The 18062-nt window shown below is 38.1% G+C and overlaps 1 protein-coding gene across 2 annotated transcripts in view; it reads right to left on the reverse strand.

Moving 5' to 3' along the window:
- Cul3 (cullin 3) overlaps positions 1-16402 on the reverse strand; it is an 80834-nt gene extending 64432 nt beyond the window's left edge. For both annotated transcript variants that reach the window (XM_074071850.1, XM_020184261.2), the window contains exon 1: positions 16207-16402. In XM_074071850.1, the coding sequence (XP_073927951.1) occupies positions 16207-16272 (66 nt within the window). In that variant the 5' untranslated portion in view covers positions 16273-16402. The remainder of the gene's footprint in view (positions 1-16206) is intronic.
- Positions 16403-18062: the final 1660 nt, after the last annotated feature.

The raw sequence follows: 18062 nt of genomic DNA on the forward strand, positions 1-18062 counted from the left end.
TGCCAGCAAGAAGCCCTAAGTTCAAACCCCAGTCTCACAAAAAAAGAAAGAGAGAAAACCATAAAAAGACTTGACTGAAAAATCATAGAGCTGGGATTGAAACACAAATATTTCAAAACCCAAACCACTGAACTCACCTCTTATTTGACTGTGCTAGCATGGTAAAGTACTAGCAGAATGTGACTCACTGATAATCTGGGTAAGCACAGTGTGGTATAATACTAGAGAATACAGGTTTTGCTGTCAAGAGGCCTGGATTTGTGCAATGGCTTTTTAATAGTCACAAGCCATGTGAACTTGAGCAAATTATTTAACTCCTCTAAAGCCTTGATTTCCTCATTTATAAAATGTGTTTAATAACAGTACCCATCCCAAACGACTGTCATGGAGATTAAACGAGACTGTCAGCTTTGCCTAGCTCAGCCCAGGGCACAGAGTACTCCCTCACACACAAACTAACAAAAAGTGTGCACTGATGGAATCCTCCAAACTCTCATACACACTCATCAAATAAACAGAAAGAAATACAGCTTTCAAGCTCTGCAAATAAACAGACATGGACTAAAACAAAAGCACTTTAAGAACACAACTATGGTAAATGCAAATCATTATAATGTAGCTTTATTTCAGAAATTTTTCCCTATACTTTGTCTCTTCATTTTCCTAGAGTCGTTTAAATAGTTTTCATTCCCACTGCTCTATGCTTGGCTCTTTTCACTCTGTATTGGTTCCTATGCAATTCCATTCATTAGCATGGTTATCACTACTATCTATAGGGTTCTGAAATTAAACAAAAAAAAAAACCCTCTAGATTGGCTGCAAGGGGTTCTAAAGAGTCCTAAAACTATATACAAAATTTTGCAACTATATTATGTATGCACTTCTCGAGAGTATGTCCCTAGTTTTTATCAGATCCCCAAAGAAGCTTAGCCCACAATTTAAGATTTTTATCTGCCAGTCCTAATATGGCTCCCAAATCTATACTGCCAGTCCAGATTTTTTCCCCAAAGCCTAAAACCCCTGTATTCAACTACCTACTGCATGCGTATCTCCAAATGCACCAGACACAGATCAAATCCCTGGTTAACTCACCACCCAAACGTGCCCAAATTCTTCTCCTGTATTCTCTTACTCAGTTACAGCACGCAGAAGTGCTCCATCTTTCATTTGTTCCTTCTATGGAGGTGAGATGGGGAAAGGAGGAATACCTTAAAGGGGAACATACCCTACAAGACAAAGTTATGTTTTTCAGTGCCTTTCTACCACTGTACCAGTCACTTCCCTTACTCACATCCATCCAATTATCTTCTTTATAGCCCCTCTTCTGCTGCTTCTTTATCTGATTCTTTACATGTCCTCTGAACCCAGTTCAAGTACTATATCCTCCAAGAATTCTTCCTGACCTCCTCAAAATTAATGATTCCTCAGCTTTTCCACCACAGCTTATATCTATCTCTATACTTTATTATCATTCCATGCATTTTCTTTCCCTAGACCATGAGATTCTTAAGGAATTATGCACTTTCTTCAGTGCCACAAACAAATGTCTGTTGAATGAATACCATTTTAGTCACATTTAACCAATGAAATTTTGAATATGCGAATAATTATTAGGCACGATGAGATGGTATGGCAAAACATTTTAATATGCTTATCTGCAGCAATTAATCTAATTTAAATATGTAAATGTCTTTTCCAAGTAGAAATAAAGTATAGTAATAAGCAAGAGATTCCAATTTCTTATCATGTGGTAGTTTCATTTTTTCCCATTTACCTTATATTAAAGGCCCCAGAAGGCTGCTTAATCATTAATTTTATTAATAAATGTTAACTGGCAAGAAACAGTGGACAGAATAGGTTCTTCAGCAGAGTATCAATAAACTATAATCTTTTTTTCTCTAAATAAACAAGTTCAAAAACAATACAGCAAATGAAATAGGTTGCCAGTATGAATTCCTCCATATATACATGTTTTGGTACTGGCATCAAACATGTCAACACTGGCAAAATAATTGTTACTGATAAACCTAAATCTCTTACTCATACATCCTTGAAAACACAAACACTAACTGCCACTGAAAGTTTATTCTTTTTTTTTTTTCTTTTTAAAAAGACTAAATGTTCAACTCTCATGTCATCATCATGTTAACCATAAAAACATCAGTTACACCTCACTCGGGGAGTGATAAAATCTAGTCTCCAACTTCCTATGTATGTTTTTCTGAAGTAATAACATTCTTTTTTAAAGTAGCAGTCTAAATTAGTTGAGCAGAATTTTAATTCCATTGGTGACACTGACTTGCTTAGGTTTGCAAAAAGTGCAAATAAACTCAGGAAGGGATCTGGCAACCATGGCTTCAGCAAAACAACAAAATAATAAAATGTACACACACATATAATGATGAGGTACATACAGAATTCTTTCCACAACAAGCTCAAGTTATAAAGTGATCCGAAAGCAAGTAAATTCAGTTAACAGGAAAAAGAAACAAAAGCTCTTTTTAAAGGAAGAGATAAGTATGTATTCTTAAGTGTCTATAGTTTACTGAGACTTTAAAAAAACCAAATCAATACTTTGATTTTTAAAAGAGACCTTTACCCCTGTACCTCTTCCCAATCCAGGATTAGTTTTCTCACTAGTGAATAGCAACAACAAAATAATTCTACCATCTTTGTTTTCTTTCAAAAATACCTGATTATCTGTTATTTCAAAGGACGACATAACCTTCAAAATGCCTGAATTTGAAAGCATGTCAGTTTATTATATACTTACACATCTTGAAGGTTCTGTAATTACTAAAAGTTGGACAGAACTACATCATGAAACAAATATTAAAACTTAGGAAGAGAACTGTATTCTCTGCATTCACTACATACAGAGCACAAGAAGTCTTCAGTCCCTTGTGAATACTCTTCTACAAGAAGAAATTTGGAACAGGGTGGGTGGGAGAAAAGGGTGAAAATTTGAAATTCCAGGCAATTCAGAATGACACAGCTAGAAAAAAAATAAACAAGGAAAAATGCTTAATCTTAATTTCAAGCTTCAGCCACAAAAAAGCTTCCTTGGTACAAATATCTGAGAAATGTCAGTATTCTAGTCAGATACAAGTAAAGCATTAATTATGAAAGGAAGCTCCCTCCCAGAAGCACCTCAGAATAGATAAGGTCTCTCTTCCTTTATTATTGTATCCCCTGTAATATATGTCATGATGTCTAGATGGTATTCAAAACTATTATTTTAGTCCACTTAACAGTGAATCATAAGGAATCTTACTTGATAACCAACCATTCAATGACATATGAAATTTGCAATAATCCCATTTATCTATCAATAATTCCTTAAACAATGTCAATTATCAAAAAACATAACCAAAGACCCATGTTTTGAGGCAACAGCCCAGTTGGGCACAGTAAAAGAATCTTAAAACAAGGTATTAAATTTCCCAAACCTCACTTTCCTCATCTGTTCTTGGGTGAAGAAATGGGAGGTGGTATATTGTACGGCAATATACACTATACAATATACAATAAGAAAGCTTATCTCCAATACCACCCCCCCCAAAAAGAAAGTTTATGAAAACATCTGATCTGGCACACAGCACTTGCTCAACAAATGTTTGTTTCTTCCTTTACTACACAGAAGAGATACACAACCTTGCTTAGTGACTTAAAGTGAATGAATGTAAGAACTACTGATGCCTGGTTGACTGGCTTCTCTTTAGTTCTGGTGGCGATCAGATGGGTATGGAAATGTGCTGCCAAAATAAAACAAAAAAACCATTATCAAAGAAGGCAGGAAAAAGGTTATCAACTGGGAAGGCAGAGCAATCTGTGACAACTACCTAAGATCACAAACCAAACTTGATCTACATCCAACTAACCTCTAACACCATTAAATTACAGGACAGCAACATTAATAATGAGAAAGCTAAATCATCAATAAAAGGATTCAATTACAATCAGCATTTCAATCATTAACACAAGTAGGATGTCCAAAACTCAAGCTAAAAATGTGGGAAATTTAGAACAGTTTTTTTCAAAGACACAAGTTCAAAGTGTTCAGATTAGTCTATCAGAGTCCATTTAAATTACAGAACAATTTAGTACTAACAACTCTTTCTTGACTTTTATACATTTTGAAAAAAAAAAATGAGGGAGAGGGTATAGAAAGGTGAATATGGTGCAAATACTGTGTACACAACTATGTTAACAGAAAAATGAGACCTGTTAAAACTAGTTCAGGAATGGGGGAAGGGGTAAAGGATAATGATGGGGGTGGTGAATTCAACTATGATATATTGTAAGAACTTTCATAAATGTCCCATGTACCCCCCAGCAAAACAACACAAAAAAAAAAAAAGAGAGAGAAAGAAGGAAAACCAAAAGAAAAGAAAGTATGTGTAACAGTTCATAATCTGCTATGACCATAACAAGTAATCGTATTAAGTACAGTCATCCCTTGGTTACCTATAGTGAACTGGTCCCAGAACCCCTGTGGATACCAAAATCCAAGGAAACTCAAAACCCTTATATAAAATAGCACCCACACATCCTCCCATATACTTCAAATCGTTTCTAGCTTACTTACTTATAATATCTCATACAACGTAAATGTAAACAGTTGTATTATTTAATGAAAGACAAGAAAAAGTATATACATGCTCTGTACACTTGCAATTTTTTCCAAATATTTTGATCCCCTGTTGGTTGGATGGGCGATATGCCCACTGAGGCACAAAAATTGCCACTATCCTATTATACCGGCGTTCTCACCAGTTATGTGAGTGAGCTCTCTGAACACATTGTATTCAGAAAGGTAATATTCATACTGGAGCTCTTCAAACTTACAAACCCTCTATATAAAGAAAATGAGCTATTTCATTTGTGAGATCAACACTTTGAATAACAAAAATTGTTCCCAATTTAAATCCAAACACACTATTATTAAAGGATCACAAATATAAAATTATTCTTTAAATATTATCTGGCAATAGAAATAACGGAAAAGCAGAAATCATGCATTTTGCATAGAATCTTGCAGTCATTCTGATGGTACAGAGGAAAAAATGCTTTATATCTAAGTGTATGCTTGAATTTCATACTTCTATAATTTAATACTATTAATTTTAACCACAATTACACTACTTTTATTACATACTTTTCTTTAGCTGAAGTCATTATGGTTTGCTTTGTGAAATACACTTACCAGTTTTTCTAAAACACTCTTTAAACTATAAGACAATACTAAATTACGTTTACATCCAAATCAACCACACATAACCCAAAGGGAGAGAAAAAAATCCTAGGTGAAACAGTATAAATTGCTACTTAGCTTTGTTTCTGAATGAACCTAAACGTAATCAGATATGATGACAACAGAAAGCTCATCATATAAAATTCTTAGAAAAATATGCTAGAGTCTCCTTTACACTTTTCTAAAACTGTCAACTCACGCAAAAAAGAAGTATGTGAGAACATAGTTAACTTTCCGAATGCTTCGTATTAACATTCATCACCAAAATATATCATTCCTACCTTAAAGGAAAATCTAAGGGGAGGATGAGATCAGGAGGATTACATTCAAAGCTATCTCAAACAAAAGTTAGTGAGACCCCTTATCAACTTATACTCTCTCTACAACAAAATTAGAGATAAGGGCAAAATAGTTTCTGCTGGGTATTGAGGGGGGGAGCAGGAGGGGGTGGAGTGGGTGGTAAGGGAGGGGGTGGGGGCAGGGGGGAGAAATGAACCAAGCCTTGTATGCACATATGAATAATAAAAGAAAAAAAAAAAGCAATAAAGCTGGGTGTAGTAGCATGTACTAGGTCATCCCAGCTACTTGGGAGGCATAATTAGGAAGATCAGGGTACAGGCCAGGCAAGCAAAAATGCAAGACTCTATCCAAAAAATAACTAAAGCAAAAAGGGCTGGGGGTGTGGGTCAAAAGGTAAAATGTCTGCCTAGCACATGTGAGGGACCTGCCACCACCACCATATACAAAAAAGCAAAAGAAAATGCTAAGTCTAAAAAGCTGAATAATTTTTGCAACATCACACAAAGGCCAAAAGCACATCAATTCAATTCCTAGACTTATGTATAAATACACTGAATTCCACAGAATCTCTAGAGCTAGAATGTAAATTTGGGGTTACCCCCCCCAAATTAAAACCTCTCCACTTTACAAAGAAAACAGAGTAAGCAGCATATCAAAGAGCACAAAGCTAGTTAGAGCAAAGAAAGAGTCCCAATGTCCTAAAGTCAAGTGTCCTTCCATTGTACCATGTCAACTCAAATCATCAAGATGCTCTATGTTAACAAATTATTCTATACTTAACTAGGCCAGTGTTAACAATGAGTTATTACGGCTATATACTTATTTCAGTCTGGTCAAAAGAAAAGAGCTTTTAACCTGAAATCAGGCTTTAGTTGTGATTCTTCCATAAATTCAAGTCCAGAGCACATTTCTTGGCTAAATCACCCTGTCTAGTTCATTTCCCCATCTGTTAAGGACAGATTCTTTCTAAAGTCCCTGCTATGATCTGAATGTTTGTTCTCCCTGCCCAGCCCCCCATGGAACCCTCATGAATAGGATTAGGTAGCCTTATAAAAGGTGCTCCATGAAGGAAGTTAACCACTTCCACCTTCAACCACATGAGGACACAGCATGCCTCCCCTCAAGAAGAGAATCAAATGCCATCTTGAAAGCACAGCAGCCCTCACTAGACAAATTAACCTGTCAGCACTTTGACCATGAACTTCCCAGACTCCAAAAGTGTGAGATTTTCTGTTCATTATAAATTGTATTGTCTATTATATTCTGTTATACCAGTATAGATTAAGAGAGTAATATTTAGCTTTTAAAAACTAGGAACAAGTAAATTACCTGTTTATTTGGCTAGTTATAACCTTCACTTAAAAAAACACTTTCTTGGGTCTCATTTACATTTCTATGAGAAATAATATTTTAATTGGAAGTATCTAATCTTTGTGCTTTAATTTCACTATTTAATTTACTACTTTAGTTTTAAAGACAAAAAGTATTTAATTTTCCTATACATACTCTTTTTCTAAATATATACTTAAGATAAATTTCTATTAACTGAAAAAGTTTAAAAGATATATTGTTAGTCTTATAATTTAAAATAGGAAAGGGTTATTTCATAAATATGTTAACTTATGTCTTTCTTATGGGTTATGATTTTGACTGCTTTATTCAATTGACTCAGAGTTTTTCAACTGTTATTCCCTTATTAAGTGGTTCTTTTACCTTGAACCTAGTGGAGCTTAAGTTTGCAAAAGCTCTTTAAAGTGCTGGAACCTGATTTTTTATTTTTGGGAAGTAAATATACTGCACTGTGTAAGCTTCAGAGGCCCATGACCAATAATTTAAACAACACCTTAGAATTAATTTCCCAGTATGTTCCTATTAAGAAGGTAAATTATTTCAGAAATCTAGAAAATCCTTAACAATCAAATTAAGCAGTGTGGCATAATGGAAAGAACATGTACTCTTGAGTTAGACATACCTGTGATTTAAAATTCCAGTCTGTTCTTTCCTAAGTGTGTATGTAGTATTACGTGTATTTTCCTAGGTCTCTCAGTCCCAGCTAGATTTAGTAATATCTAAACTTAAAATTGTTTCGAGAATTTGCGATCATTAATTCAAAATACCTAACTCAAGGCAAATACTCAGTTAAGTTGTGGTCATCAATCTTATAAAACAATACCTTTTTATCAGAGATAAAAAAGAAAAAGGAATTACTCATCATTACTTTGGAGAGGAAGAGCAAATAGAAGAAGCTAAAGTGTTGCCCAGGGAAGAGCTGCTAAAATTAGGTAAGAATAACTTGAAAAGCAGTATGCTAAAGAATTCCTCTTAGCAATGATGGTTGCTTCTATAGAAAAGTATCCCTAAGGAGTCTTGAATTTTCTTAGTCCCCTTTGAAGTTGCAATTCGTTTGCTCAGCAGCAACATTTTTCACTTAAAAAGCAAAATTAGGTTCGTTCCTTTCTCAGTGATTCAAAGTCCTAAAATGATGTAAGTCAAATTAAGAAGTCAATTACATTTTGGACTTAAAAAAATAAAAAGAATGCTTTCTAGTAGCAAAAGCTCTGGATTAGGAGTTAAGGTAACAACGGGGTCAGCTTTCAATTTCCTATTAACTATTATCAAGTTGGGCAAGTAAGATCCTCCTCATTTTTAAAAAGACTGGATTAATGACTAGTGATTTTAAAGTAAAGATTAACAGAACTTTAAGTGAAAAAAAAATTTTTTTTATAGAATCCTATGTATAAATGGCCACACAGAAGCTACTCCTCTAAAAAACTTTCAAGGCTACCTGGTAAGAGTTTGAATATGAACTGTTCTACAGGAAACAAGATATTTTTAGTTGAAAACTCTTGACTTTATTATTAGGAAATTCTTCTTTCTGACATCTCATTTAATTCTTACAATTACTCTGTTAAAAACTGCTATAGTTCCCATTTTAAATACAAAAAACAAACCAAAGTGCTTGTTGGCTCACTCCTTGAACACTATCATATGTTGACTAGTATTATATTGCACTGAAGATCAATACAAAAAGGGCTAGATGCCTCCTCCACAGAAAATTATGTTTTTAAAAAGGGAATACAGTCTATTCTCTAGGGAATCTTGACTGTGAAGGGATATAGTATGATAGTGACCAATGAGAAGGGTAAGAAAAAAATTATCTTCCTTCTCTGAGATCAGAGGCAAAGAGCTGAGAATGAGTGAAGACACAGATTAAAGAATGTAATTGAAACACAAGATCACTGAGGAACTTTTGCCTACTAACATTAGTTTTCAATGAAGCATAGTCAGGTTTCTCAATAAACAGCTTAAGGAAAGTGAATTTAAGTTTAGAAAAGCTCAATAGGAAAGGCGAGAGTAGATACTAGAAACATTCAAAACAAAACAAAACTGCCCTGATGCACTGAAAGCCCAGCTAAATTAGAGACCACTGTCATGCAATTTTTTTCTAGAAGTGAGTAATAGCCTAGGAAATATAAGCAGTGAAAGCTGATGGGTAGAATTATTCAAGATGCTTTTTTTGCTGATACTTCTGGCCTTGTTCTGGGAAGGTAAGGAAAAAGGAACAAGAGCACAAGAGCTTGAGAGAATGAGTCTTCTTGACATCCTTGGAATACATTAATGTGAGAAAGAAACATGCAACCAGTAGGATAGAATAATTAAATAACAACAGATTCCACTTACTTACAATGCTTATTATGTGTTAGGCATTATTCTAAAATCTACACATAAATTATCTTTTAAAGTCTTTTAAATAGAGATAGGTACTATCACTTTCTCCTTTTACAAAACAGGAGCAGGCAAAAGTTAAGTAATTTGTTCAAAGTCCTGTATCTACAGATGAAGCTGCCAGGACAGAATGCAGTATTTTCAAGGTAGTGGGAAGACAAACTCCAACACAGGGTGAAAGAAAAGGCCAGAGCTACTTGATCACCCTTATAGATTCATGCTTGACTCACAGCAGGAACATACAATAAAAGTACTTTAAGTTGAATAAATGTCTAGTCCCACATGCAATGGACAAATTAAGAAGGTATTATAACTTTCAGTGACAGAGGGAACATTAAGAAGTTAGATGTTCAGAGAGCAGGAAAGTTCTGAAGAGCCTGGACCAAAAAAAAGGGGGGGGGTGGCAAAAGAAGTGACAATAAAGAGCATCTGAGCCCAATGACTGAAAGATTTTAAGGGAAATAGGTACCTCAATTCAAGAACATAAGCTTGTATCCATAGGGCGAAGCCAGGTTTCAGATGGTGAGAGAAAGAGAATTTTAACAACAGACTGTTCGTAGGGGAGTTAATTAATCTGCAATGGAAGTAGGGGATCAGAGTGTACAGTGTAATGCGAGAGGAAGGAAGGAGCTGCAAAAAAGTCATGAGGGAAGAAGTTTACAGAAAAAACTGGAACCAGAGATTAAGGTCTTCTGATGCTCAAACCAGGGTTAATACAAATGCAACACAGTACTTTTATTTTCAAGTCATTACTGTTCCAAAAATGAAGAATGCTCTTCTAAGAAAAATGCCACAAGATCATTAATGACCTACTACTACATCTAAGACTATACTTATAGATGCAAAAATAGTTCTAACACTTCAGAGCACCATTTGTAATGACTTTATTAATCAATTACTATGGTTTGGCTTAGAGGACTAGTTTCTCATTTAATCATTCACTAACCATCCACACAGTGCTAAGTGCTCTGTGGTTCAAAAGGGTGCCTGGTATAAGTATTAGGCAAAACCCAGTTCAGGAGTGACACAAAAAAATGAGGAAGGGAAGGGAAGAGAAGGGGATAGGAAATAAAGGAAAGAAATAAGAAAAACCAGATGTTTTTGAGATGAACATTTAATGTAAAATTAAGATGTACATCACAAAGAAGTACTTAACTCCATTAATAAAGTTACTTGGAGAGGTTACATGCAGACTTATATGAGAATCATTACTGGTCATTTTCTACTGAAGTCACCACCAAGGGCAGAAAGCATTCCTCTGCAGTGCCCCAGGATACCAAGCAGATGAAGCATCGATAGATAACAGACAGACACACACACACACACACACACACACACACACAGACAAAAATTTGGAGTAGTTCAAAAATTGGTTCTGCAGGCTTTTCAAAATATAGATTCTAAAATTTATACAAAAGGGAAGGGCAGTATGACTAAAGTAAATGTAGAGCATTTCAATGTAACTACTTGCAAAAACAACATTTAAATTTTGGCATAATCATCCTCAGTGTTGACATAATTATAGCTAACAACGTACTAGGTATGGTTCTAAAGTTTGATTTTCGTTAGCATAAAACACCCACATAATATCAGCTCTTTTAGTATTCTCACTTTAAACAGAAAACTGAGGCTAAAGGAGGTTAAATAACTTGTCAAAGATAGTGTAGCTACTAAGAGTGGAGCTGGTGTTGAAACCCTTGACAGTCCAGAGCCCAAAGTTATTTTTTCAGTCTCCTTTTAGTCACACTCCTAACACATACACTGAATGTTAGTGTAAAACTAAATGAAAATTCCTTACAGACTGTAAATAGTTTTATTCTTACAAATAGTCAAAGAAATGCAAATTGAAACACTAAAATGCTGATTTTTTTAATCTGTGAAATTAAGAGATCTAATATGTTGGCTAAGATTCTGCTACTAAGAAATTAAAATGATACAACCCTGGGAAGTATAATTCTTAAAAGTATTCACTTTAGAAGCAGATAGCCTGAGTTAGAATCCATGTTCTGCCTCTTGCACATACAATAAACTTAAGCAAGTTCCTTAACCTCTTAAGACCTCATTTGTAAAAAGATGACACTAGTATTGCACAGAGTTTGAATTTAAAAAGTTTAGACATGCAAAGCACAAAGAACAGTGCCTGGCGCATACATGATAAGCATTCAGTAAGAGTTAGCTATTTCTACCTCTGGACATTGATTAGATAATATATATCTACTTATATAAAGCTCAACAATTCCATAACCATTGATAGGTTCAAATGCATAAGCCCAAATAGCCAAAGTTGCACTCTATATCAGCGAAAACATGGACTCCCTAGAATCAATCAAAAGCCTGGCAGTCCCTAGAATCAATCAAAAGCCTGGCAGTAGGGAAACGGTTAAGCAAATTTGAGAACTGTAAAGTACCACAGTCACTAGAAATCAGGTTTTCAAAACCATTTAACACAAAAATACCGGTACTGTAAGAAGCTATTTCTAAAATGACAATACATAAAATGATACAGGCTCAATTTTGCTAATTATTCATACATGCGTATGAAAGGTTAAAAAGAAATACATCAAAATGCTAATATTATTTATTTCCACATGGTAAGATTACAAGTGATTTTATTTATAAAAAGTATTTATCAAATTTTATACCATGACTGTATCACTTTTATAATTAGAAAAGCTACTAAAATAGACTCTTCGTTTTGACAGGCTGTGATTGAACAGTCTTCACCATACACTGATACTAATTGCAATTCATATTTTAACTCAGTGTTACTAGTAACACCTTTACTTTTTGGTTGACTTCTAAATGAGCAAACAAAACCTATTTTAAAAGCTGCATTATTTAAAACTATAAACTATTCAGTAGCTTCAAAACTACTAAAGATCCTTCTTATAATCTTGAATGAAAGTAATTACCTCTAAGATCTCCCAGTTTTTAATACCAAGAGAAGACACATTACTATTCCAATTCATAATTATGTATTCTTCCTAAACTGGACAAATGCTGTTACTACTTACTACATTTAGTGAATGCTCAATAAACAAATGAATGAAGCTTTCACTATTTGATTGAACCAACTTTGTAATTAGTATACTATGAGAGGCCAAATTTTCACATTATAGCCTATATTTCAAAATAGTTTCAAATTCAATGCCTTAGTAATCATTTTATAAGCTCTCCTAAACTGCCAAGACACTGCAAAATAAACACTTTACTATTAAGTTTCATGCTTTTACTTTTTAACTTCTAAAGCCAAAGAGGTCCTATCATTTATATATACAGCTGGCTGTCCCAAAACTATTAAACAGAAAGAATCAGTAAAGTGTGAGCAACACTTTCATGAATCTGTTACACCTTACTCCATGATTTGAAAGAAAATAACAGAGAATAAAAAACAAATTTATAGTTAATTCACTGCTCTGTGATTTGTAAGACTCCTGTACAGGTAGTTTCTAAGCAACAATTACCTTCCCTAAAAAAAAAAGAGAAACCTGTATGAGACCAAAGCTTTTTTCCCCAATCTGGTAAATGTTACTGTAGCTAAAAGAAAACAAAAACCATAAACTGTCCCTATTTGTCCTTAGCTCTTCGTGCTCTTAAGTACATCATAAATGATCTTAAAATTCATCTCTTCAGTTATTCTGTGAGCTCTAACCATCAATAATCTGTGTATCATTCCACGTCCATGCTATACAGGTAGAGCTCATGAAGAATTATGGAGTGAACATCACATCTAAGGAGTCTTTCTTACACCTAATAACTGAAGTTACTTCCTGGTCCCCAACATGGAAGACTTAAGGGGCCACATCATAGTCTAAGAGACAGTCGCTTTCATATAACATGTCTCCTAAATTCTAAGGCGAAGCCAAGGAAAACAAATAGGAAAGGAGATTTCATTCAGATATTACCCCTGGATTCTAATCAAGGTCGTAAAGCCCATGAGGAAACCCTGAACAGTACAAATAGTGAGGAATGACTTTTCAGTGAAAAGAACAAATACTTTATCTGACAGCAATTAATTCCACAAAGTGGAATAAAAGCTCAAGTTAAGACAAATGAGATATTCTATGCCATGCAAGAAAGCCTACAAACTGGAACAAATGTCTCCTCTCCCAATAGTTTATAAGTACAGAAACTTTCTGTTTTCAATCTTAAATCAATTTCTCTAGGTTTACTAAAAATGTACTAATGTATTTACTGTGCATTAAACTGTATTACAGTGCAACTATTACTCTTCTGAACAATGGTGAGGGTGTACTAAGAATATATTCAAAAAACACTAACAAGAACCTGACTTTACTAATGGGACTACATCTGGAGAAGCCTCGCACATCTATAAAACATTCTGTAAATTCACTTAACACTATTTTTGCATTGAAAATAAAACAATCCCAAATCACATTTTCATTCATTTTACATATTAATGTTGTAAAATAAAATCTGAAATGAGCGCTTGAAACTTTTGGTTAAACTACAATTTCTCATAAATTACAGTAACTACATATCCAAATGGTATATGTAAAATTCAAGAATTGTTAAGCATGCATATAAGTATAACAATAAGTATTTTTTATGATTATACATTTACAACTTCTGATTAGCAACCCATGCACACCGTACAGGAATGCTAACCTGAAAGGAATTTTGAAGGTGTATAAGTCAGTGAAAAATATCACTGAGACATACACCCTTGATGATGCTTCAAACTGGCTTAAAAATTTATATAGGAAAAGATACAGTGATTATTTTCAATAAGAACTGTATGTGAATGACAATACTTATGAAACAGTAATGAAAAATCCTTATGCTTTTGAAAATTAGCAGCTATTAACCACTGAATACCAAACACTACTTACTTACAGACTTCATTAAGAATTTTAGAAAAACTTTCGGAGCAACAAGTTACAGTCAGAAAGGATCCAAATCATAGGACTCAAAACCATAGGGCAATTTAAAAAAAGAAAATTCAGTTCCAGAACTATGTGCTAACCCATCACACAGCATTAGAGTCTTTAGCTAAAGGAATAAAGAAATTCACTCCTGCTTCTTACCCCCAAAAACGCCAGTTTCAGAAAGAAGAGATCTTGTTCTTTCAAGCTATACTGATAAATCCCAAACCCACAGGAACACAGTATTTAGTATTTCTTGAACCAAGGAAGGGATAGGAGAGGAAAACAGGTAAGAGCAGGCATGCCTAAAAAGATCAAGGAGATGATCACAAAGACAGAACCGGTTACTCTGAATAATATTTACAGTTGATGTCAAGTGTGAGCTACTTCAAATTTTAGCAAAAAAGGAAAAACAAGACTAAAAAATGAGCAGTAAAAAACAACAAACGTTTCCTAGAAAACCTAGTATGTGACACAAGTTTTTTAAAATAATTCTCAATTCTGCTAAAAAAAAAAAAAAGGTAAGATTTGACTGTCAATAGGATGGTTGACTTTCTAGGGAAATTAACATTACTCACAAATTCATAAATCCAACTCTTTGCACAATTGTAAAGGAAAATATGCCAATGCGTTTCACTGGGGCTGTTCTGCCAACATCTCTCCTTCTAATGTAGTTTCCCACATTTAATTACCAAAATATTTCAAACATTCGAACCCCCGTTAATTAGAATCTAAACACTTGATTCTCCGGAGTATACTCTATTTACATGAAGTCAGGTTTCCACACAGACGTTAAAATTTTCCTTGCAATTTCAGAATTCTGCATTAGATGCAGTCTTCTAAATTTTAAGAATTCGGAGAGATCCTTAAGTCCTCTAGGGCCAAGTTACTTACTCAGCTAGGACAATCATTAAGATCAGTCTTTCCTTCCTCCCTGCAAACTGCACTTCAGAAAAAAGCATGCTTGAAAAGTGAACACAAATTCCCCTTCCCTCCCATGAGACACAACGTGCTGTTAAGTGTAAGAAGGGAGAAGGAAAATTTTCCTTCAGTTTTACTTTTAAAACTGCTCAACTGCCAGTTTGTCTACCCTGAGTTATTATACCTGTTACTGTAGCGACATGAGCCAGTACGTCCAGTTTGTTACAACAGTACCTTTTAACTGCTCGCCATTGGCTATCTGAATCAGGAATGACATCTAAAGTTCTACCCTATATACTAAACACCGTAAGTGTATGACTCAACGCGGTGCCAAAAAGAAAATGTCCTGAGCAGAATACGCTTGCTGTCGCTACAACTGCGTGGCGACTTCTCATTCTTGCGGGCTTCTAAAGGCCAAGAAACGGAAAACCGACTGTCCGACTTGTCCGTCTTGCACACCCCTGGCCCTGCTCCGGGTGGCGAGGCAATTCCTCAACAAGAGTTTGTAAAGTGCTAAGGAAGCTTGCGGGGTGCAAGACGCTAAATGGGCTCGAGGTTGTGGGTGCATCGCCACGGAGCATTTGGAGAAGCCACTGTCACTAAGCCGGGGACAGGTTCGTGACCAAACCCTCGGTAAGCAGGGAGAGATGGAGGACAGTCCTCTCCATCACCGTACAAGCTACGCTGGTCGCTCTGCTAAACCGCAGCCACAGCACACGCGGAAAGTTACGCACACGCCCCACTCGGGGAGGACTTCGGGGCCGGCTCCATCCTTGCAGGGCCCGAGTCCCGGGCAGGGGCCGAGCGAAAAGGAGTGCGGGGACCGGGCCTACAGCCCTCCACCGTGGGGAGGGAGGTGCCGGGGCCGCGCGGGGGCCGGGCCGCTGCCGCCCGGACGAGAGGCTCGCGGGGGGCCCGGGCGCGGGGAACGGCCCGGGAGGGCGGCCGCGCCGGGCCCGCGCCACCCCGTTGCCAGGAAGGCTCGCGCCCCGCGGCCGGCGGGCGTGGGGGAGGGGAGGCCGGCCTGCGGCCTGTGGGGGGGAGTTCAGCCCGGGCCTCGCGTGCGGCTGTGGGCCGGGTCCCCGGCCCCGGGGTCCCGGGCCCCGAAGAGAGACTCACCGGAAAGGCCCGGATCCGCATCTTGGTGTCCTTCCGGCTGCCCGTGCCTTTGCTCAGATTCGACATGGTGCTCGTCCCCTCCCCGGCGGCGGCTTCGGGTCGCACTCCGAGGCGCCGGTGTCACATTTAAGGCGAACGGGCAGGCGAGGGGCGACGCTGGGGGCGGCGGTGGCGGCGCGGCCCCCGGGCTGGGCTGGGGAGCGGGCCGGGCCCTGGGCGGCCGCGGCGGCGGCGGCTCGGGCTCGGCTGGGGGCTGCGCTGGCGCGGCGGCTCCGCGGGGTCCCCCTTACGCCCAGCTCTGCTCCCTTTATCGCGCTCCTCCGCGATGGCGGCGGCGGCGGCGACGGACAAACATCTCACTGCGCAGGCCGAACGTCCTCCTCCTCCTCCTTCTCCTCCTCCGCCTCAGCGAGACAAGATCCGGCCCAGAGGGTGGAGGGGGGAGGAGGGAGGGAGGAGAGTCGGAGAGTGGAGAGATTGGGGGGAGGGGGGTGGGAGGACGGGAGGGAAGGCGGGCGGCCGCGGCGGGGACGCTCAGATCTCGCGAGAAAAGGACGAGCGCGCTGTCCCCGGGCAGGGCGGGGCGAAACCCGGGAGCGGGAGGGCGCAACAAGAGGGGAGGAGGGGAAAAGGGAGCTGGGGAGGGGGCGGGGCCACAGGGGCGGGGAGAGGAGAAGAGGGCGGGGCTGAGAGCGGGAGAAGTAAGAGGCCTTTTTGAGAGAGGAGCGTCGGAGACCCGGTTCTGGGCAGAGAGGGTTGCTGATTGGTGGGGGGGAGGGGAAAATCATGGTCACGTGGACAGTGGGCGGGGGAAGTTCCGGTGGCCAAGCAGGACTGTAGTAGGCTGGTACTGGCTGGGCTAGGGTCCAGAGCAGGATAGTCTTGGGGAATGAGCGTGGGGTGCGGGATGGAGAGCTACGTCCTAAAACTGGTTCCTGTGTTTTTCTAGGGCATGTGGAGTAGGGATGGGTACTTGAGCGGAAGCCAGAAACTTGAGAGAAGAGTTTGTGAAGGAGTTACCTGCAGTGTCGGAAATGAGTGTACTGTACGCTTAACAAGGTACTACACAGCTCAGCTCTCAGCACTGGGGTGGAGGTGTCATTCTGCAAAGCTTCCTTCAGGTGCAGAAGCTCCAGGACGTCTTGATTCACTGATACTTTCTGGGAGACCCAAGGGTCCCTAAGGTTAAAACACGGTTTTTGTTTTCATTGAAAGAAAATGACACCTCCCTTAATGTTTGGTAAATGGTGTCAAATGGAATGATAACAGACCCATTTTTAACCTACCAAACAAATCGCTTTTACCATTATCAAAATCACTGTACATCTTTAAAGCCGAAATTACTGTCTGATTCACTTTGTTGTGTATCTGGAAGAACTTTTTTGTTGTTTTGGTAGTTGTCATCTTTTAATCAAAATGTCCATTTTGACCCAGTTTTGCTTTCTGATTTACCTTCTTGCTTAACTGCTGTTGTAGTTTCATTTGCAAACACTGCAGGGAAATACATGAGTTCCTACTAAAGTTGCTGATCTTCCCATTTTGATGATTTTTGGTGCTTGGGATTGAATTCAGAGCCTCAAGCTTGCTAGGCCAGCCCTCTACCACTTCAGCCATGCCCCCAGCCCCTGATTTTCTCATTTTGAATAAGCTGTGGGGATGGATATCTACACTTAAGATGAGATTTTAATACTTTTTGAAATAAAAGCCTTACTAAGTAAATTGAAATATACCTGTTTATTTATTCTTACCTTTTTGCGGTACTGGGATTTGAACTCAAGGCTTCATGCTTGCTTTCTGTGAAAGGTTTTTCGAGATAGGGTCTTGAGAACTATTTGCCTAGGCTGGCCTGAACTGCA

The sequence above is a fragment of the Castor canadensis genome, chromosome 4 (genome assembly GCF_047511655.1).
Source record: "Castor canadensis chromosome 4, mCasCan1.hap1v2, whole genome shotgun sequence".
NCBI lineage: Eukaryota > Metazoa > Chordata > Mammalia > Rodentia > Castoridae > Castor > Castor canadensis.